This window comes from Aythya fuligula, chromosome 30 (genome assembly GCF_009819795.1).
Source record: "Aythya fuligula isolate bAytFul2 chromosome 30, bAytFul2.pri, whole genome shotgun sequence".
In the NCBI taxonomy this organism is placed as follows: Eukaryota; Metazoa; Chordata; class Aves; order Anseriformes; family Anatidae; genus Aythya; species Aythya fuligula.
The window spans coordinates 244,922-266,401 of NC_045588.1; the positions used below are offsets into that span (position 1 = coordinate 244,922).

A 21,480-nucleotide genomic window follows, 5' to 3' on the forward strand; every position below is an offset into this window, starting at 1 on the left:
CTGCCTTCCTCCTCCTCCTCCTCCTCCCCCCAGAATTTTTGTATTAATATATTATATATAAAACTTAGCAAATTGCAGTTTTCTCCCCCAAAACTCCCGGGAGCCGATGGCTGGTGCCCCGAAGCCTTTTTATCTCCTGGTTTTGTTTTTTTTTTTTTTTTTTTTTTTTTAGAGCTTCCAGGAAAATTTCTCCAGGGGAACCCAGGCCGGGAGCGGTTCGTTAACGAAGTCACCTCGTTAACGCCGAGCCCCAAACCCCGGGGGGAGGCCTGAGGAGGGGGGGGGAGCCCCAAAAACGTGCAGAGCCCCCCCCGGAGCCGCGGCGGTGTCCCCCCCCCCCCCGCCCACGGTGCCTTTCCCCGCAGCTGGGAGCGGAGGATGTAAATATTTCTACGGACTGTACGGATTGTATAAAAACAGCAAAAAAAAGGCAAAAAAAAAAAAAAAAAAAAAGTAGGTTTTTTTAAAAACACCGCCCCCGGGGGTTTGGGGGAGGGGGGGGGGCACGGAAATGGGGCTGCAGCACCAGCTGCCTTAACGGGGGGGTCTCAGGGGTCCGGGCCCCCCCCCAGGTGAGGGTCCCGACCCCCCCCAGCCTGCCGCGCTGGCGGGGCAGAGCTTTTCGGGGGGTGCTCGGCTGCCCCCCCCCAGCGTCGCCAGCGGCTCGGGGGCTTTTTTACCCCCCCCCGGCCCTAAAACAAAAAATAAAAGAGCAGCACGCTTCCCTCCTGTCCCTTCTGTTTGCCGCCGTGTAAGTGCCTCCGTTCTGTACCCTATTAATAAACTAAAAAAAAAAACGAAACAAATTAAAAAAAAAAAAACGAACACGAAAGAAAAGAAATAAAGGGAAAAAAAAGGGTGAAAGGCTCCGGCGCTTCCTGGTGGTTTCATCTCACCTCCTGGGGGGGCTACTGGGGGCTAAAGGGGGGTTTTGGGGGTCCAGAAGGGGCTTTTGGGGCCCCCCAGGGGCATTTGGGGTCTAAAGGGGGGGCTTTTAGGGTCTGGAGTCAAGGGGTGCCCTGAAGTCAGCGTCAAACTCCCCAATTTGCCTGTTTAACCCCCAATTTCATCATCCAGCTTGGGGAATGGGAGCTCCTGTGCCTCAGAAACATTTCCGGGGGGGCTTTTTTTTTGGGGATCCAGCCCCCGGGGGTGCAGAGATGAAAAAAACAGCGCTGAGCGCGGAGCTGCGGCCGTGCCCCGTGCACTCGACCCCCCCCCAACCCCAAACCAGCCGCGACACCGGGCTACAAAGCCGATTTTAATCATTACGGGGGGGAAAAGAGGAAAAGCAGCAATTTACGGAGCAGGGGGGGCACGTCCCGGCGCCCCCCCCGCTACGTCCGCACGGCCCGCTTGTCCTCGAAGAGGCTCTTGAGCAGGTAGACCTGCAGGAAGGCCACCAGCACCAGCACCCCCAGGTTGACGGCCGACCAGAAGTTGACCCTGCCCAGGTTGCTCTCCTGCAGGTTGCGGTCCCGCGCCTCGAAGGCTCGCAGCAGCGCCTGCATCTGGATGCTCCTCTCCAGCCGGCTCCGCATGGTCTCGATGGATTCCTGCAACCACAAAAAACAAACAAACAAACAAAAAAATTACTAAAAACAAAAAACAACAACAATGACAACAACAAAACAAAACCAAAACAAAACCAAAACAAAACAAAAACCCAAAAAAAAACAAAAAATACAAAAAAATACAAAAAACAAAAAACAGCAATGACAACAAAACAAAAACAAAACAAAAAATACAAAAAAATACAAAAAACGCAAAAAAAAACAAAAAAAAAAACAAAAAAAAAACAAAAACAAAAAAAACAAAACAAAAAAGAAACACAAAAAAGAAACAAAAAACAAATAAAACCAAAAAACAACACAAAAAAAAAAACAACAAAACAAAAACAAAAAATACAAAAAAATACAACAAACAAAAAAAAAACAAAAAAACAGAAAAAAACAAACAAACAAAAGCAAAAAAACACAAAAAACAAACAAAAAATAGAAAAACAAAAACAAACAAACAAAAAAAAAACAGAACAAAAACAAAAAAAAAAGAACAAAACAAAAAAAAAAACAAAAAACAAACAGAAAAACACGCAAAAAAAAACAAACAAACAAAAAAAAAAAAAAACAGAAAAAAGAGCAAAACGCCTTCACTCGGCTCCCCAAAATCCTGTGCCCCCCCCGGTCCCCCCGCACCTTGATGTCCTCGATCTTGACGTCCAGCAGGTCCTCGGGCTCCGCTGCCTCCAGCCAGGCGTCGGCGGCGTCGGCGGCGTCCTGGGCGCTGTCGAAGATGAGCTCGAAGAAGACGAGCTTCTCCGAGATGGTGCTGAAGGAGTTGTCGAAGCACAGCTTGTAGTCGCCCGCCTCCGTGGGCTCCACGCTGCGGGGACAGGGGGGGAAAAGGGGGCTGAGCGCGGGGCCGGTGCTGCCGGTGCCGGTGCCGCCGGTGCCGCTCTCACGTGTGGACGCCGTCCGACTTGCGGTGCTCGCTGACCAGCAGCAGCCCCGAGGGGCTCTCCAGGGAGAAATCCACGTCCAGCCCCGCGCCGCCGATCACCTGCAGAGACACCGGGACCCCCCCCCCCCGCCTCCGGTTCCTCCTTCTGCTCCGGTACCGGGCCCGTTCCCCCCCGTGCCCCTCCCAGCGTCACCGGGACCCTCCCGGTGCCTCGACCCCGTGGGCTGCGGGTCCCGGCGGTGCCCCCGGTACGGGGCCTGGGGGTGCCCCCCCACCCCGGTACGGCCCCGGTACCGGCCCCGGTCCCCTCCCGGTGCCACCGACCCAGGCTCCGCCCCCTCGCACAAACCCCGCCCCTCTCCGGTACCGGCCACGCCCCTCTCCGGTACCGACCCCGGTCCCCTCCCGGTGCCTCCGACTCAGGCCCCGCCCACTCCGGTACCGACCCCGCCCCCTCACACAAGCCCCGCCCCCTGCCGGTACGGCACCGCCCCTTCCAACAAGCCCCGCCCTCTACTGCACAAACCACGCCCCCAACCCACAAAGCCACGCCCCTCACACAAGCCACGCCCCCTCCGGTACCCACCCCGGTCCCCTCCCGGTGCCTCCAACCCAAGCCCCGCCCCCTGCGGTAGAGCCCCACCCCCTCCCACAAGCCCCGCCCCCCCCTCTGGTACAAACCACGCCCCCGTCCCTCAAGCCACGCCCCCTCCGCTCCCGGCCGCGGCCCCGCCCCCCGGCACCTGGTACTCGGCCTCCATGGAGGCGTTGCCGGGCGCCCCCTGGTAGAAGCACTCGCGGCGCCCCGCGGGCAGCACGAACGTCACCTCCGCGTCCGGGGGCGGCGGCGGCAGCGCGGAGCCCGGCCGAGCCCAGGCCGCCAGGCCCAGCAGCCACAGCCAGGGGGCCGCCATCTTGCACCGCGCTGCGCCTTTAAGGCGGGCCCCGCCCCCCTCGGCGCAGGGGGTGGCCGCGGCGGTGCCTGAGGCGGGAGCGGCGCCGTGCGGCGGGAGGCGGGGGGCGGGGCCTGCAGGCGGCGCCGCGGCCGCCCGCGGGTGGGAGGGGGCGGGGCCGGAGGGGTGGGAGGGGGCCTCGCGGCGGCCGCGGCGCGCTCCCATTGGTCGCTCGCTGCCGGCGCGCGGCGGCCCGGGTTCTCATTGGCTGGGCCGCCCCGAGCTGCGCCCGCCCCCTCGTAGGGGCCTGGCCCCGCCCCTCCGGGGGGCTCTTAGGGCAGGGCGGGGCCCCACCATGCCCCGCGCGGCGGGGTGGGGGGGGGGCGGGGGCAGTTTGGGGGGGCGCGTTTGGGGCAGATGGGGCAGATTGGGGGGGGCTGGGGCGGGTTTGGGGGGCCTGGGGCAGGTTTGAGACCCCCTGGAGCAAACCTGGGGGACCCTGGGGCAGATGTGAGACCCCTGGGGCAGATTTGGGAGGCCATGGGGCAGATTTTGGGGACCCCTGGGGCAGGTTTGAGACCCCTGGGGCAGATACGAGACCCCTGGGGCAGGTTTGGGGGCCCCTGGGGCAGAACCTGGAGCCCTGGGGCAGTTGTGGGGGCCCTGGCCCAGCCCTGGGAGGTGCCGGGGCAGGTCCGAAAGGCCCGGGGGGGCACATTCGGGAGGCCCTGGGGCAGTTCTGGGGGTCCCAGTGAGGTTCTGGGGGTCCTGGGCCAGCTGGGGGGGGGCTGGAGCAGGTTTTGGGGGGGCCAGGAGGGGATTTGGGGGGTTTGCCCCCCCTCGCCCCGTTGCGATAATTTGGCAGCGAGCCTGGCGATATCGCACACCGTGACCCCGTTGCGCGCAGGATGTGGCCGGGATTTTGGGGTTTTTGGGGTGGAAATAAAATCTTTTTTTTTTTTTTGGGGTTGGGGTGGATTTGGGTCGAAAAAACGCCTCTTTGTGCAACGGGGCGAAGCCAAAGCCCAATCCCTGCTCTGTCATTTCCTTCCTGAGTGATGAAACTCGCTCTTGAGCAAAAACCCGACCCCGCGGGGCCGGTGCGTGCCGGGCCCCGCGGGAGGAGGATGAGGATGAGGCTGAAGCTTCTCCTCCTGGTGGCAGGTACGTCACCCCCCAGCCCACCAAAATGAAGCCCAGGGCCGGGCTGGGAGCCCCCCTGAACCATCCCGGTGCCCCCCCAGGAGCCGTGGCAGCCCCCCAGCTCGCCCCGGCCCCGCTCGGCCTCGTGTCGGGCGCGGCGCGGATCAGCTGCTTCGCCCCGCGGCGCTTCGCCGGCAGCACCTTCGAGCTCCTCGGCACCGGCACCACGGGGCCGCTGCAGAGCCTCACGGCCCCCCCCGGGCCAAAATAAGGTGGATTTCGTCCTAAACGAGGCCGCGGAAGGGGCCCGGTGCTACCGGTGCCGGTACCGGAGCTACAACGGCAGCGCCTGGCAGGTGTCGGAGCTCAGCGCCGAGATCGTGGTGAATGGTGCGAGGCTGGGGATGAAATCACCGCGTTCGGACCCAAAATTGGCATGTTTGGCCCCGAAACCGCCGCGTTCAACCCCGAAATCGCCGCGTTTGGCCCCCAAAATGCCCTGTTTGGCCCCAAAATCACCGCGTTGGGCCCCAAAATGGCCATGTTCTGCTCCCTAAATCACCGCGTTGCACCCCAAATCCACTGCGTTCAGCCCCAAAATTGCCGTGTTGGGCCCCAAAACCATCACATTTGACCCCAAAACTCCTGCGTTCATCCCTGAAACTGCCGTGTTCAGCCCCAAAACTGCCACATTTGACCCCAAACCTGCCGCATTCGGCCCCAAACCCACCACACCACATTTGGCCCCCAAACTGCTGCATTCAGCCCCAAAATTGCCAAGTTCAGCCCCAAAACCACTGCGTTTGGCCCCAAAATTGCCGTGTTCAGCCCAAAAATTGCCGCGTTCGGCCCCAAAACCGCCACATTTGTCCCCAAAACCCGCAGCCTCGGAGGACGCCGCCTGCATCCCCAACTTCACACCCACGCCTCCTCCTGCGCCCACCTCGGCGGCGCAGCTGGGAGGTACGGGGACGGGGGGGTTATAGGGGCACGGGGGGGCTATGGGGACACGGGGGGGGCTATGGGGACACGGGGGGGTTATGGGGACATGAGGGGGTTATGGGGACACAGGGGGGGCCTACAGGGACACGGGGGGGTTATGGGGTCATGGGGGGGCTACAGGAACACGGGGGCGTTATAGGGACACGGGGGCGTTATAGGGACACGGGGGGGGCTATGGGGACATGGGGGGGTTATAGGGACATGGGGGGAACACGGGGGGGTTACGGGTACACAGGGGGGTTATAGGGACACGGGGAGGCTATGGGGACACGGGGGGTTATAAGGACATGGGGGGGGTTATAGGGATGTGGGGGGGGTTACAGGGACACGGGGGGGCTACGGGGACACGGGGGGGGTCTCCCCGTTTCCCCCACCCCCCGGGGGTCGCGGCAGGTCCCCCCCCAGCCCCGTCCCTGCCTTCCCCTTTAGCTCGGCCCTGGCTGCTCGCGGTGGTGCTGAGCGCGGCCGTCCTGGTGCTGGCGGCGGTGGCGGCGGCGGCGGCGTGGCGAGGTGCTGGGGGGGGGGCGGGGGGGGGGTCTGGATTTTGGGGTGGGGGTCCCCGGGGGGCTCCCCGCCGCCCTACAAAGCCCCTTTTCTTCCCCGGCAGCCAGGGCCGGACGGCGGCGGGCGGCGAGGTGAGCGAGGTGGGGGGGCACGGGGGGGGTGCCGAGGGGTGGGGGGCAGCATTTGGACCCCCCCACACCCCATGGCAGCCCCCACCCCACAGCCTCCTCCCGTCCCGAAATGCCCCCCCCCGGGGCTGCCATGGGGTTTGTTTTGCAGGCACACGGAGACGTGCTGGACCGAGATGGGGTACCCCACAACGGGTAGGGCACCGGCACCCCAACGGGGAGGGAAACCGTGACCCCAAAAGGGTCGGGGCCCGGTGACCCCAAAAGGGTCGGGAACTGGTACCCCATAATGTGTTGGGATCTGGTACCCCATAATGTGTTGGGGACCCAGTGACCCCATACTGGGTTGGGAACCAGTGACCCCATACTGGGTCAGGGCCTGGTGACCCCATAACGGGTTGGGGATCTGGTGACCCCATACTGGGTCAGGACCCAGTAACCCCACACCATGTCAGAACCAGTGACCCCATTACCAGCTCACGGCACCCCATACAGGGTCAGCACGGCCCCGTCTATGGGGACACCCCATTAACGCCCCCCCCATCCCTTTGGCAGAGCTCTGCTACGAGAACCGCGTCTTCGGAGCCCCTGTGGTGAGCAGGGCCGCTGTGGGGCCGCTATGGGGCCGCTGGGGGGCCGCTGTGGGGCCGCTGGGGGTGCCCCCCCCGGGGGGCTCCGCTCACCACAGCCTCCGTCCCAGTGCAGAGCCCCCCCGGCCCCCCCGCCCCGCGGCCCCGCTCGCCCTCCCCGGCCCGGCCCCACTTCAGCACCTTCAGATCGGCCGCGTGAGGACGGACGGACGGACGGACGGATGGACGGATGGATGGACCGAGCCCCCCGGGACCCCCCCGGGACCCCCCAGGACCCCTCTGGGACCCCCCCAAATGGTGTCAATAAAGGCGTTGGCTGCCCGCTGACGGGACGGGGCTGGGGCTGTGCCTGCTTCTTGGTTCCTGCTTTGGGTTCCTGGGCCCGGTTCCCATCCCAGTTCCCTTCCCAGTTCCCGTTCCCATCCCGGTTCCGTCCCTGGTTCCGTTCCCATTACCATCCCAGTTCCCATCCCCATCCCAGTCCATCCGTGTCCCCATCCCGGTTTGATCCTCGGTTCCCGTCCCAGTTCTTGTTCCTGTCCCCATCCTGACCCCATCCCCATCCCGTTCCCCTGCCCCAGTTCCCATTTCCATCCTGGTTCCTGTCCCAGTTCCCATCCCAGTCCCATCCCAGTTCCATCCCAGTTCCCATTCTTGTTCCTGTTCCCCTCCCCACCCCAGTCCCATCCCAGTTCCCTCCCAGTTTGATCCCAGTTCCCATCCCCATTCCCAGTCCCGTCCCAGTTTTATCCCATTCCCACCCCAGTTCCCTCCCAGTCCCATCCCAGTTTGATCCCAGTCCCATCCCAGTCCCATCCCAGTCCCACCCCAGTCCCATCCCAGTCATTTCCCATTCCCACCCCATTCCCCTCCCTCCTTCCCCTCCCCTCCCCTCCCCTCCCCTCCCCACCCCATTCCCCTCCCTCCCTCCCCTCCCTCCCCTCCCTCCCTCCCCTCGCCCTCCAGCCCACATGGGGGCGCTCCTTCCCGTTCCGCCCCCCCCCCCCCGCAGCCCCGGTTTCCCGTGGCCGTGCCCCCCCCCCCCCTCCCCCGTGGCGCGGGGGGGGGCTGAAGATGGCCGCCGTGTCGGTGTTCGGCGGCGTGCGGCTGCTGACGATCGGCGACGCCAACGGGGAGCTGCAGCGGCACCAGGAGCAGCAGCCGCTGCGCCTCGAGGTCCGCACCGGGCCCGACAGCGCCGCGCTCGCGCTCTACGGCCGTGAGTCGGGGGGGGGCGAGGGGGGGGTTATGGGGGGTGTGGGGGGGTAATGGGGGGGGTTATGGGGGAATAATGGGGGAATAATGGGGGAATAATGGGGAATAATGGGGCTGGGGGGGTAATGGGGGGTGGGGGGGGTTAATAGGGGATGGGGGGTAATGGGGGGGGTTGTGGGGGAATAATGGGGCTGGGGGAGGTAATGGGGGAGTGAATAGGGGATGGGGGGGTTAATAGGGGCCGGGGGGGGATAATGGGGGGGATGGGGGGTTAATGGGGGATGGGAGGGGGGTTATGGGGGGTGTGGGGGAGGTAATGGGGCCGAGGGAGGATTGTGGGGTTAATGGGGGGGATGGGGGGTTAATGGGGTAATGGGGGGGGTTATGGGGGAATAATGGGGCCGAGGGGGTGTGGGGGCCTTAATGGGGCCGGGGAGGTAATGGGGGGGGTTATGGGGGATGGGAGAGGTTAATGGGGTGTGGGGGGGTAATGGGGTGGGGGGGGTAATGGGGGCTTAATGGGGGATGGGGGGGTTATGGGGGAGGTTAATGAAGCCAGGGGCTAATGGGGGATGGAGGGGGTGTGGGGGGGTCAATGGGGTTGGGGGGGGGGTTAATGAGGGATGGGGGGCCTTAATAGGGGATGGGGGGGTTAATGGGATTAATGGGGGGGGATGGGGGCTTGATGGGGAATGGGAGGGGGGATGGAGGGGTAATGAGGGGTTTATGGGGAACGGGGGGTAATAGGGGAGTGAGGGGGTTAATGGGATTGGGGGTGTAATGGGGGGGTAATGGGGGATTGGGGAGGGTTGGGGGGATTAATGGGGTCTGGGGGAGTAATGGGGGCTGGGGGGGTGGAAAGGGTTAATGGGGCCGAGGGGGGATAGGAATTTAGGGGGTAATGGGGGGGGGTTAATAGGGCCAGGGGGGTATTGGAAGGTGATGGGGAATGGGGGGGTTGGGGAGTTACAGGGTCTGGGGGGGCTAATAGGGCTGGGGGATAATGGGGGGGGGGGGGGTAATAGGGCTGGGTGATTAATGGGAGGAGGTTAATAGGGCCGGGGGGAGTTATGGGGTCTGGGGGGGGGGGGGTAATGGGGCCAGGGGGGTCTGGGGGGAGTTATGGGGGAATGTGGGGGCATTTGGGGTCTGTGGGGGTATGGGGGGGGTAATGGGGCCAGGGCAGTATGGGGTCAGGGAGGGTGTGGGGGGGTTATGGGGTACGGGGGAGGTCTGGGGGGGGGGTTAATAGGGCTGGGGGGGGGTCAATAGGGCCAGGGGCTGGGGCTATTGGGTTTGGGGGGTGGGTTATGGGGCCGGGGGGGGTGTTAGTAGGGCCAGGGGGGGTTTGGGGGGTTCTGGGGGGAGTTCTGGTGCCAAAAGGGTTAATAGGGCCGAAGGGGGAAAGGGGGGGGGGGCTATGGGGGGGGTAATAGGGCGTGGGGGGGGGGTCTAGTATGGGACTGAAAGGGTTAATAGGGCCAGAGGGGGTATGGGGGGGTCATGGGGGGGTTAATGGGGCTGGGGGGTTAATAGGGCTTGGGGGGGAACTGGGGGGGCTATGGGGTTTGGGGGGGTTCCTGGGGTGGGGGGAGGTAATAGGGCTGGGAGGGGGGTCGGGGGGGTTTGGGGGGGTTAATAGGGTTGGGGGCTTTAATGGGGGGGGAAGTTGGGGGGGGTCATGGGGTTTGGGGGGGGTCATGGGGTTAATGGGGCTGGGGGTGAACAGGAACGGGGTTCATGGGGGGGTTTAATGGGGCCGGGGGGGGTTAATGGGGCCTTGGGAGCCAGACCCAGGGGGTTTGGGGGGGCTCTGGGGGGGGAATTTGGGGTTGGGGGGGCTGGGAGCGGGCACGGGGGAGGGGCACATGGGGCGCTACTGGGGGGCTTAATGGGGCCGAACTGGGGAATACTGGGGGGGCAAACTGGGCAGTACTGGGGGGGGCCAAACTGGGCAATACTGGGAGGGGGAACTGGGCAGTACTGGTGGGGGCAAACTGGGCCAAACTGGGTGGTACTGGGGGGCCAAACAGGGCCAAACTGGGCAATACTGGGGGGGCAAACTGGGCCAAACCGGGGGGGGGGGCAAACGGGGCCAGACCAGGCAGTACTGGGGGGGGGGGCAAACTGGGCCAAACTGGGCAGTACTGGGGGGCCAAACTGGGCCGGGCCGGGCGCTATGGGGGGGGGAGGAGGCCGGGAAAGTCGATCCGTGCCCCCCCCGCCCCCCCGGCCCAAAATAGCGGCGTTTTGGGGCCTTTCCAGCGGGCGCCGCGCGGGGCCGGGGCCTGGCGCCGAGCTCTTTGTCTGCGCCGCCAGCGCCTGGCCCCTTTTCGGCGCTTTTTTAACCCAATTTTCTGCCTCCCCCCCCCCCCCCCCCCCCCTCCCCGCCATTGTGTTCGCCCCACAAAGGGATCGGCCCCGGCCCCGTATGCTAATTTATGCAAATGAGCCCCGGCTCCCGCTCCCTTCCCCGAGCCAAGGCTTTCATTTTTATTCATTTTTATTTAATTTTTATTTTTGTTTTAATTTTTAGTATTTTTAATCGTTTGTTTTTTTACTTTTTGTTTTTCTATTTTTTATTTTTATTATTTTTAATTTTTATTTTTGTACTTTTTAATTATTTACTTATTTTCATTTTTAGTTATTATTTTCATTTTTACTTATTTTCATTTTTAGCTGTTATTTTCGTTTTAATTCTTCTCATTTCTAATTATTTTCATTTTTCTTTTCTCAATTTTTAACTATTTTGCGTTTTTATTTCCAATTTCTGATTGGGGGGGGGGGCACTGGGGGCTGCTGCTGACCTGACCCGTTTCTTCCTTCCCCCCCCCTCCCGGCAGGTGCTAATTACGCCGCTTTAATTGATCGGCCTCATTTAATTACGGCGTTTGCTCACCAGTCCTTAACGAAGCTCCTGGGGGGGGTCAATGAGGAGAGCCCCAAATTGGCCGGATTTCACCCCAGTTCTTTCACCCCCCCCCAGACCCCTTTTTGTGATGCCGCCTTGGGGCTAATCCCCTGGTTTTTGGGACAGGGACCGCGGGGGCATCCTGGCACCACCCCCTCCCTCTCCACAAGGCAACGTGGCTGCTAATTAGGCACTAATTAGAACCCCACTAATGAACTTTGGCAGCTAACGACCCCTCCTGGCCCGGCCCGGTCCCATCCCACACCCCCACTTTGGGATTTTGCCCCCCCCACTGCCAGATTTTGGCTGCTGGGAAGCTTTGGGGACACCCCCCGAGCTGATCACCGGAGGGGGGGGGCTAATTAATTATCATTAATTGCTCTAATTAGCTGTAGAAGGGCGCTAACTATCACAGCGAAGGGCGCTGGGGGCATTGCAGGGGCGACAATGGGTCGTGCCCGGAGGGTTCGGCACCCGATTAATGACCTTAATGACCCTAATGACCCTAACGAGGTGCTGGTGCCCCCCCCTTTTTTTCGTGCCCCCCCCCCAGATGAAGACGTCTGCGTGTTCAAGTGCTCCGTGTCCCGCGAGACCGAGTGCAGCCGCGTGGGCAAGCAGTCCTTCATCGTCACGCTGGGCTGCAACAGCGTCCTCGTGCAGTTCGCCACCCCCAACGGTAACCCCCCCCCCCCCCCAAAAAAAAACACCCCCCCCCCCCCCGACAAATAACCCCCCCCCGGTTCAATATCCCTCACCCCCAGTTCAATGCCCACACCCCCAGTTCAATATCCCCCCACCCTGATTAAATACCCCCCCCCAGGTTAATTCCCCCCCCCCCCACATGTTTAAATACCCCCCCCTTGGGTTAAATTCCCCCCCATTTAAATATTCCCCCCCCACTGGGGTTAGATATCCCCCCCAAGGTTCAATTCCCCCCCACACACTCCAGTTAAATACTCCCCCCAGTTAAACATGTCCCCCCCCCCAGTTAAATATCCCCCCTCCCCCCGATTCAGTATTCCCCCCCCGTGTTAAATATGCCCCCCCCCGGTTAAATATGCCCCCCCATTAAATGCCCCCTCCCCAGTTTCATCCCCCCCATCCCTCCCGGTTCCATTCCCCCTGATGGTGTTAAATACCCCCTCCCCCGGGTTAAATACCCCCCTCCCGGGTTAAATACCCCCCCTACGGATTAAAGATGCCCCCCCCCAATTAAATACGCCCCCCCCCCCAGATTTCTGCTCCTTCTACAACATCCTGAAGAACTGCCGGGGGCACAACACGGAGCGCTCGGTGTTCAGCGAGCGGACGGAGGAGTCGTCGGCCGTGCAGTACTTCCAGGTGCCAAAGGGGCTGGGGGGGGGTGGCTTGGCCTTTTCGGGACCCCCTCCCCGGTATTTTACCCCCGTGACCCCCCCAATTTGTGTTTTTTTCCTCCCCCCCCCCAGTTCTACGGGTACCTGTCGCAGCAGCAGAACATGATGCAGGACTACGTGCGGACGGGCACCTACCAGCGCGCCATCCTGCAGAACCACAGCGACTTCAAGGACAAGGTCAGCCCCCCCCGGGGATTTTGGGGAACCCTAAATTTTTCTGGGGGGTTCCCTGGACCCCCCCCATTTATTTTCTGCCCCCCCCAGATCGTCCTGGACGTGGGCTGTGGCTCGGGCATCCTCTCCTTCTTCGCGGCGCAAGCGGGCGCCCGGAAGATTTACGCCGTGGAGGCCAGCACCATGGCGCAGCACGCCGAGGTCGGGGGGGGCCGTACTGGGAGCACTGGGGCCGTACTGGGAGCGCTGGGGGGGCTGTGCTGAGCATCTCCCCGTGCAGGTGCTGGTGAAGAGCAACAACCTGACGGAGCGCATCGTGGTGATCCCCGGCAAGGTGGAGGAGGTGTCGCTGCCCGAGCAGGTGGACGTCATCATCTCGGAGCCCATGGGCTACATGCTGTTCAACGAGCGCATGCTGGAGAGCTACCTGCACGCCAAGAAGTACCTCAAACCCAGCGGTGAGCACCGTGGGGGGGCTCACAGGTCTAGGGAACCCCCCCCCCGGCCAGCACCGAGCCCCCCCAGTTGCCAACAACCCTCCCCGTTGCGCCCCCTCCTCAGGTAACATGTTCCCCACCATCGGCGACGTGCACTTGGCGCCCTTCACGGACGAGCAGCTCTACATGGAGCAGTTCACCAAGGCCAACTTCTGGTGAGCTTCCAGAGCTTTCCTTGCCCCCCCCCCAGACCCCCCCGGACCCCCTCGGACCCCCCTGGGTGGGCTGATGGGGTTCTGCTCCCCCAGGTACCAGCCCTCGTTCCACGGCGTGGACCTGTCGGCGCTGCGCGGCGCCGCGGTGGACGAGTATTTCCGACAGCCCGTGGTGGTGAGCCGCTGCCAGGATGTGTAGGGGGGGGCACAGCAAGCACCAAGGGGTGGTGTTTGTGTTGTGTTGTTTTTTTTTTTTTGGGGGGGGGCCTCTCCAGCCAACTCCCCCCCCCTCTGCCCCCAGGACACCTTCGATATCCGGATCCTGATGGCCAAGTCGGTCAAGTACACGGTCAACTTCTTAGAAGCCAAAGAGGGCGACTTGCACAGGTGGGGGGTGGCTTCGTGTTTGATTTTTTGGGGGTTTTGGGACCCTGAGGCCCTTTTTGGGAAGGGGGGGGGCGCAGCTCAGCCCCTGACCCCCCCCCCCTTTTATTTTTTTTTGGCTTTTCCAGGATAGAAATCCCCTTCAAGTTCCACATGCTGCACTCGGGGCTGGTGCACGGCCTCGCCTTCTGGTTCGACGTCGCCTTCATCGGCTCCATGTAGGCGGCGGGGAGGGCGCCGGCACCCACCCAGACCCCCCCCCCGGCACCCTGCTGACCCCCTCCCCGTCCCGTTGTGCCCCCCCCCAGCATGACCGTGTGGCTCTCGACGGCCCCCACCGAGCCGCTGACGCACTGGTACCAGGTCCGCTGCCTCTTCCAGTCGCCGCTCTTCGCCAAAGCCGGGGACACGCTCTCAGGGACCTGCCTGCTCATCGCCAACAAGAGGTGGGACCCCCCCCTCCAAGATCCCATTTTTCTATAAATCTGGATTGAAATGGATAAATTTGGGTCGATATATAACATAAATATTTGTGTGCCCCCCCCCCAGGCAGAGCTACGACATCAGCATCGTGGCACAGGTGGACCAGACGGGCTCCAAATCCAGCAACCTCCTGGACCTGAAAAATCCCTTCTTCAGGTGGGGCTGGGGGGCGACAGCGGGGGCTGGGGGGGGGGCAACAGCACACCCAGCCCTCACCGCTCCTGTGTCCCCCCCCCCCAGGTACACGGGCACCACCCCGTCGCCCCCCCCCGGCTCCCACTACACGTCGCCGTCGGAGAACATGTGGAACACGGGCAGCTCCTACAACATGAGCAGCGGCATGGCCGTGGCCGGTGGGTCCCAGTGCTCCCAGTCTGACCAGTGCCGCCTTCCTCCTGGCTCGCTGGGGGAAGGCTGGGCCCCCCCACTTTGTTTTTTTTGGGGCTGGGGGGTTTGAATTGTGTCCCCCCATCTGTCTCGGTGCAGGGATGCCCGCGGCGTACGACCTCAGCAGCGTCATCGCCGGCGGCTCCAACGTCGGCCACAACAACCTCATTCCTCTAGGTGAGGGGCACTGGGGGGGGGCACACGGGGTCGGGAGGGGGTCCTCGGGGGTCTCCCGGGGTGGGGGGCCGCAGAGCCCTGGCAGCCCCCCAGCCTCTCCTCTCTCAGCAGCCAACACCGGCATCGTGAACCACACTCACTCCAGGATGGGCTCCATCATGAGCACCGGCATCGTCCAAGGTACCCCCCACCCCAAAATAACCCCCCCCTGACCCCATAATAACCCCCCCGACCCCATAATAACCCCCCTGACCCTGTAATAACCCCCACGGCCACCTAATGCCCCCCCACGACCCCATAATAACCCCTAATGCCCCCCCCGACCCCATAAGAATCCCTACAGCCCCCTAACGCCCCCCCACAACCCCCTAATAACCATCACGGCCTCATTAACCCCCCTTCTCGCCCCCCCAGCCCCATTATCCTCCCATAACACCCCCCCCAGCCCCCATTACCCCCCCTTTTGCCCCCCCCAGCCCCCATTACCCCCCTTTTGCCCCCCGCACCCCCCATTACTCCCCCTTCTTACCCCCCCAGCCCCCATTACCCCCCATCACCCCCCATAACCCCCCCTTTCTCGCCCCCCCAGGCTCCTCCGGCGGGCAGAGCGGCGGGGGCTCCAGCGCCCACTACCCCCTCAACAGCCAGTTCACCATGGGCGGCCCCCCCATCTCCATGGCCTCCCCCATGTCCATCACCACCAACACAATGCATTACGGGAGCTAAGGGCTCCCCCCCGGACTGACGGCGCCACCAAAAACCCCCAAAACCACCCCAAAAACACCGCCGGGGCTGCTTCCCACCCCCCCCCCACACACACACACCCCCCCCCCACCCCGTTAGACGCAGCCGCTCTTCGACGTTGGACACGGACAGGTTTTTTTGTTTTAATTTTATTTTATTTGGATTTTTTTGGATTTTGTTTTTTTTTTTTTGGAATTTTGATTTTTTTTTTTTTTGGATTTTTTTGGGGGTTTTTCTCCTCATTTTGAAGCTGAGCCGGCGGAGCTGACGCCGCTTCGGGGCCATCGCAGCCGGGGGCCACCCCCTGGGGGGGGGGGGGGAGAAAAGGATGAATGTACCAAAACCTCCTCTTTTGGCCCCAAAAGGGGTGGCGTGGGGGCCTCTGTTCGGGGGGGGGGGGCCGCGCTGGTGTCCGTTAGCTCGTGGCGCGAGCTCCTCTCCCTTTTCCTTTGCAAAGCCTCGAGGGGGGGGGACGACCCCCCCGGGACCCCCCCCGGGGCCTCGGGGAGTAGCGGGGGGGGGAAGGCGGCGGCGTGGCCCCCCCCGCCGGGTGCCCCCCCCCCAGGATAGCGGCTGTAGTACCCAATAAACGGGAGGGTTTCCAAGGAGCGTTTCGGCTGTCGCCCCCTCCCCAGCCCCCCCGGGACCCCCCCAGGTAGGAAGGAGCAGAGGGGGTGGGGGGGGGCTCAGCCTCGCGGTAATTTCCATGGTTTTGGGTCAATTGGGGGGGGGGGGGGGGCACCTGGTGGGACCCCCCCAGCGAGGCGTTGGCTGGGGTGACACCGGGCTCGGGTCGGGCGGCTGCTGGTAGGAGTAGGGCTGGGAGGAAAAGCCCCCCCCGCACCCCCCCCAGTGAGGCTTTTTTTAATAATAATAAAAAAAGAAAGTTTAAAAAAGTCAACATTTAAATTTTTCACAAATTTAAAATTTTCCATTTTTCAAAAAAATGAAATTTAAACTATTTTTTCAAAAATTTAAAATTTTAGTTTTTGAAAAGCAGAATTTTATCACTTCAAATTTTCAGAAAATTATGTTTTTCAAAATAATAAAATATAGAAAATTAATTTTTTAATAGAAATTTAAATTTAAAAAATGGTTTTCTGAAAATTTTAGAATTTAAAAAAATTTTAGAATTTAAAATTTTCAGAGAATTAGATTTTATTTTTTCAAAAATTAAAATTTTGAAAATTAAATTTTCAAAACCAGAAATTTAAAAATTTTAAATTTTAAATTTCGGTTTTTCGATCATAACAATTTGGAATTGAAAAATTTCAGATTTTTTTCAAAAATTAAAATGTTGAATTTTGTAATTTGAAAAAGTAGAAATTTAAAATTTTAAAAATATAGATTTAAACATTTTAAAAATTTAGATTTCAATTTAAAAAAAAAAAATTGCAGTTTTAATTGGGATAGGGTTGGGGTTGGGGTGAGGAGGGGGCCGCTGCCCCCCCCCCATTCCGTACATTGCAGCACCAGGGGCAGGGGCAGGGGGGGCCCCACGGGGGGGGCCCGAAGCTGAGCGCCGGCACCGAGCCTGAGGGCACCCAGGGACACGGCGTCAGGCACCCCAAAAAGCAGATTTTCCCCCAAAAAGCACCGTTTTCCCCCCAAAAATGCTCACTGCAGGTACTGGGGTGAAGGCAGGGCTCAAAACCTCCAAAAAAGCATCTTTCCCCCCGAAAAAGCACCGTTTCTCCCCAAAATGCTCACCGTGGTGGGGATGTAGGTGAAGGCAGGGCTTGAGACCCCCAAAAAAGCACCTTTTCCCCCCAAAATGCTCACGGTGGGCACTGGGGGGAGGGCAGGAATCGAGACACAGACACACAAACAAGCATCTTTTTCTCCAAAAAGCACTTTTTTTCCCCCAAAAACTGCTCACTGCAGGCACTGGGCCGAGGGAAGGGCTCGAGACCTCCAAAAAAGCATCTTGTCCCCCAAAAAAAAAACCACCTTTTTTGGGGAGACCCCCCCGAGACCCCCCCCCCGGCAGCCTCCAGGAGCTGAGCGCGGCCACGGGACCCCCCCGGGACCCCCCCCCCCACGGTCCCGGGACCCCCCCCCGCCTCACCTCGGCCCGGTGCTGTCCCCCGGTGCTTCCTCCTCATCCTCCTCCTCGCGGCCTGGGGGGGGTCCCAATACCGGGGGGGGGGGTCCCGGTAACGGAGGGGGATCTCGGCACCGGTGGGGGGGTGTCCCGGTACAGGGGGGGTCCCAATATTGGGGGCAGGGGGCTGTAAAGTGGGGGGGGGGGGTCCCAATACCGGGGGGGGGGTCCCGGTACCGGGTGCCCCCCCCGCACTCACCCCGCAGCTCCTCGGGGGCGGCCATGGCGGGGCCCGATCCGGGCCCGGCCCCTCCCGCTGACGGTGGCCCCCCCCCCGGCAAAATGGTACGGCCCGGCCTCTGCCCCCCCCCCTCCCCCCCCCATCCTTGGTACGTTCCGGTGCCCCCCCCTTCGCCCCCCCCTTGGTACGTTCCGGTCCCTGCCCGGGGCCGCATCCGGCGCGGCCATGGAGGAGCCCGGGGGGGGCCGGGGGGGGCCCTGGGGGCGCCTGGCGGGGACCCGGCTCGGTGAGGGGGGGATGGGGGCGGGGCTGGACCCCCCCACGGGTTAATGTGTGGGGGGGGAGGGGCGAGGGAGGGGGCTGGGGGCGGCCCTGGGTACAAGGGGGGGGGAGGGGCTGGGGGGGGGTTGGGGTCACCCCTGGGACTTGGGTGAAATTGGGGGGGGATCGGGGGGGGGCTGGGGCAGCCCTGGGTCCAAGGGGGGAATTTGGGGGGGTTGGGGTCAGCCTTGAGTGCAATGGGGGGGGGGTCTGGGGGGGTTGGGGTCAGTTTTGGGTGAAATGGGGGGGGCTGGGGGGGGCTGGGGGCTGCCCTAGGTCCAACTGGGGGGCTTTGGGGGGTCTGGGGGCTGCCTTGGGTCTCTTGGGGGGGTCTGGGGGGGTTGGGGTCAGTCTGTGGTGAAATGGGGGTCCCTGGGGGCAGCCCTGCCACCCCCGGGGATGCTGGGGGGGGGGCCATGGGGGGGCAGCTGGGGCACCCCTGGGGGTGATGGGGAGGGGATTTGGGGTCCAAAGGGGGCCCGGATGCCCTGGGCTTAGCAAAGGGGTCTGTGGGGGGGGGGGGGGCAGCCAGGACCCTGCCCCCCAGTGAGGAGGTTTTGGGGAGGGGAGGATGTGGAGGGGGCAAGGATTTGGGGGGGCGAGGACTTGGGGTGTGAGGGCATGGGGGGGACAAGGACATGGATGGGGGAAGACTTGGGGGGGGGTCAAGGATTTGGGGGGGCCACGCCTGACGCCCCCCCCCCCCCGTACCCACAGGCCGCTGGTGCCGGGCGCTGCTGCGGGACTACGCGGAGGCGGCGCGGGACGCGGTGCTGGGGGCCCGGCAGCGGCCGTGGCGCGCGGCGGGGGCGGCGGCGGCGCTGGGGGGGGTCCTGGCCTGCGCGGCGGCCGTGCCGGACCCCCAATCCTTCGAGGCGGCCCTGCTGGAGGCGGCGGGGGCCCTGCTGCTCCTCTCGCCCCCCACCCGCAGCCCCCAGGCCGAGCGGCACGTGGGGCGGCTGCTGCGGCGCCGCGAACCGGGGGCAGCTGCGGTACCGGGGGCTGCTGGTGGCCGCCGTGGTGTACGAGGCGCCCCACGACGAGGGGGTGGCGCTCTACCGGGCGCGTTGCCCCCACCTCGCCCCCCGTTGGCTCCAGTTGCCCGGCCGCCTGCTGGACGTGGGTTTCGGGGGCCGCTGGTGGGTGCTGGCGGCCAAGACGCGCGACTGCGACGTCAACGAGGAGGAGTTCGGCGGCCTTCCTCCCCACCTGCGGCGCATGGAGGCCCGGCAGCTGCGCTCCGAGGAGAACGAGAGGCTCTTCATGGAGAAGTTCCGCCCCGTGGCGTTGGCGGACGTTGAGCGCAGCGCCGAGGCGTGACGGCGGGGCAATAAACGCGCGTGTGCCGGAACGTTTTTGGGGGAAATCGGTGGGGTTTTGGGCGCGGAGGGTCATGGCGCGGCCACGCTTTGGGTTCTCCCCCAACCCGTGCTCTCTTTGGGTTGGAGATGCCGTTGGGTTGGAGATGCCGTTGGGTTGGAGACGCCGTTGGGTTGGAGACGCCGTTGGGTTGGAGACGCCGTTGGGTGGGTGATGCCATTGGGTTGGGCGCGCCGTTGGGTTGATGACGCCGTTGGGTTGGCAATGCCATTGAGTTGGCGACACCACTGGGTTGGTGATGCCGTTGGGTTTGGGGCACCATTGGGTTGATGACGCCGTTGGGTTGGGGACGCCGTGGGGTTGGGGGCGCCACTGGGTTTGGGATGCCGTTGGGTTGGTGATGCCGTTTGCTGTAATCCCATTTGTTTCCCCCCAAATCCGTGCTCTTTTGCCCCAATCACCTCATATTCACCCCAAAGGCATGCTCTCTTGTCCCTGGGCCGTTCACCAAATCCACTCCGTTTTACCCTGTTTTGGGGTCACCGCAACTCCACGGCCCCATTTTTAACCCCCCAACTTTTATTTTTGTTTATTTATTTATTTTTTTAGCCGCTTTGATGTCATCGACTCCACGCTCTCCCCATTCTGCCCCGTTCCACCCCAAATCCCCACAATCCCAATTTTTCACAATTTTTCCTCCTTTCCCGCTTCCTCCCACCTCCCCCATCAGCACAGGGTTAACACCCCGCCCCTAAGTATCGATTAACCCTTCATTAATTAAGCCCATTAATTATTTATCGCCAGTGCCGAGTGCTCGGGGTTTTCCACGCACACCACCAGGTTTTATTTATTTATTTATGTATTTAAATGAAATTTTTAATATATTTTTCATTTTTTTTCAATTTTTTCTCCCCAAATCCTCAGGGGCAGGACGGCCAGTGTTTAATTGCCTTCAAAATTTGGCTAAAACCACCCCAAAAGGCCCCGGTGTCACAGGGTTTCGCCTCAACAGCATCACTGGTACGGCCGCAGCGCATTTTGGGGGATTTTGGTGATTCTGGTGATTGTGACACACCCCCCGGTGCTCAGGTGGGTTGGGGGGGATTTGGGGTTTTATTTTTAGGGTTTTTCCATTCTCCAAACGAGCTGGGTCTTAATGAGGTCTCGTCGCCATGGAGACCACAGCACCCATTGTAATTAATCAACCAGTAGGCAAAAAGAGTGCAAAAAATGGAATTTGGCATTTTTGGGGGGGCGTGTGGGGCAGACACGGCTCTGCTTAATTAATTACGCTGCTAATTAGAGCCGGGCAGGGCTGGTGCCAAAGAACACGAGTCCATTGCTGCCGTCCTTAATTGTTCCTCGCTGGCCCGTTAGGAAGTGGTGCTGCAGGACTTTTTTTGGGAATATTTCAACGTATTTGGGGTTTTCTTACACAGGCTGGGTAAGAGGGAAGCGGCTCCTCGAGGAGGCGACGCGGGTCCGTCGGCGCCTGGGTTGGAAATTGAGGAGAAAAATGAGGATTTTGTGCCAGGCGGCTTTCCCGAGCGCTGTTCGACGCGCAGCAAAGCTTTTGGTGGAAAACTAGGAAAAAAAAAAAAAAAAAAAAAAAAAGCATTTTGGGCTGGCCGTGGACCCTCGGCTGGCCCCGCTGGGACGGCGGCGCTTCTTGCTTTTCCCACAGACTTTGCCCAAACAGCATGCGTTTTCCGCCCCAAACCCGCGTCCACCCCCGGCTCAAGTTTTGAGCCGGGGTGGACGCTGGGCTTTCGGATTTATTTCACAAAAAACGTCGTTCTGGGGCAAATCCTGCTCCCCGGGTGGGTTTGTGCTGGGCTCACAGACCCCCTCCCAGGGCCCCTTCCCCTCAGACCCCCCCCAGCTCCCCTCACGACCCCTTCCCCTCAGCCCCCATCCCAAATCCCTCACAGACCCCCCCAAAGCCCCTCAGAGCCCCCCCCCGGTCCCCTCACGACCCCTTTCCCTCAGCCCCCGTCCCAAATCCCCTCAGAGCTCCCCTCAGACACCCCCCAGGACCCCCCCCAGCTCCCCTCCCGACCCTTTTCCCTCAGAACTCCCCCCAAATCCCCTCAGAGTCGCCCTCAGACCCCCCCAGCTCCCCTCCCGACCCTTTTCTCTCAGAATTCCCCCCAAATCCCCTCCCCTCCCCGCCCCCGCTCCCCCTCCCCCCTCCCCCGCTCCCCCTCCCCCCTCCCTTCGCCGCAGTGGCGCCGCCATTGCGCATGCGCGGCCCGGGGAGGGCGGGGGCGCGGCGGAGCCGTTGGCGCCCTCGGCGCGCGCACGAGGCGCGAGGCACGCGCCCCCCAC

The 21,480-nt window shown here is 62.0% G+C and overlaps 3 protein-coding genes across 4 annotated transcripts; 2 read left to right on the forward strand and 1 right to left on the reverse strand.

The window, feature by feature from the left end:
• Positions 1 to 1,248: 1,248 nt before the first annotated feature.
• On the reverse strand, positions 1,249 to 3,374 carry TMED1 (transmembrane p24 trafficking protein 1). The gene is made up of 4 exons (XM_032204947.1): positions 3,204 to 3,374; positions 2,462 to 2,559; positions 2,196 to 2,382; positions 1,249 to 1,556 (listed from the first exon to the last, which is right to left on the reverse strand). Exons 1-4 carry the CDS (start codon positions 3,372 to 3,374, stop codon positions 1,338 to 1,340), a joined length of 675 nt encoding a protein of 224 aa, XP_032060838.1. The 3' UTR covers positions 1,249 to 1,337.
• Positions 3,375 to 7,780: 4,406 nt separating this feature from the next.
• CARM1 (coactivator associated arginine methyltransferase 1) lies at positions 7,781 to 15,384 on the forward strand. Of its 2 annotated transcripts, none has more exons than XM_032205019.1 (16): positions 7,781 to 7,939; positions 11,400 to 11,525; positions 12,084 to 12,190; positions 12,298 to 12,402; positions 12,490 to 12,600; positions 12,680 to 12,857; positions 12,961 to 13,051; positions 13,145 to 13,226; positions 13,353 to 13,438; positions 13,564 to 13,653; positions 13,744 to 13,881; positions 13,985 to 14,074; positions 14,159 to 14,271; positions 14,405 to 14,482; positions 14,591 to 14,662; positions 15,072 to 15,384. In XM_032205019.1, the coding sequence occupies exons 1-16, from the start codon at positions 7,795 to 7,797 to the stop codon at positions 15,206 to 15,208; spliced, it is 1,749 nt and encodes a 582-aa protein (XP_032060910.1). In that variant the 5' UTR covers positions 7,781 to 7,794; the 3' UTR covers positions 15,209 to 15,384. The 2 variants fall into 2 exon arrangements, with proteins under 2 accessions (XP_032060910.1, XP_032060911.1); XM_032205020.1 differs by having other exon boundaries at positions 14,594 to 14,662.
• Positions 15,385 to 17,552: 2,168 nt separating this feature from the next.
• On the forward strand, positions 17,553 to 20,036 carry TIMM29 (translocase of inner mitochondrial membrane 29). The gene is given in 3 exon segments (XM_032204948.1): positions 17,553 to 17,592; positions 18,550 to 18,806; positions 18,808 to 20,036. Coding segments are annotated over 3 exon segments (642 nt in total). The 3' UTR covers positions 19,153 to 20,036.
• The last annotated feature ends 1,444 nt before the right edge of the window (positions 20,037 to 21,480 follow it).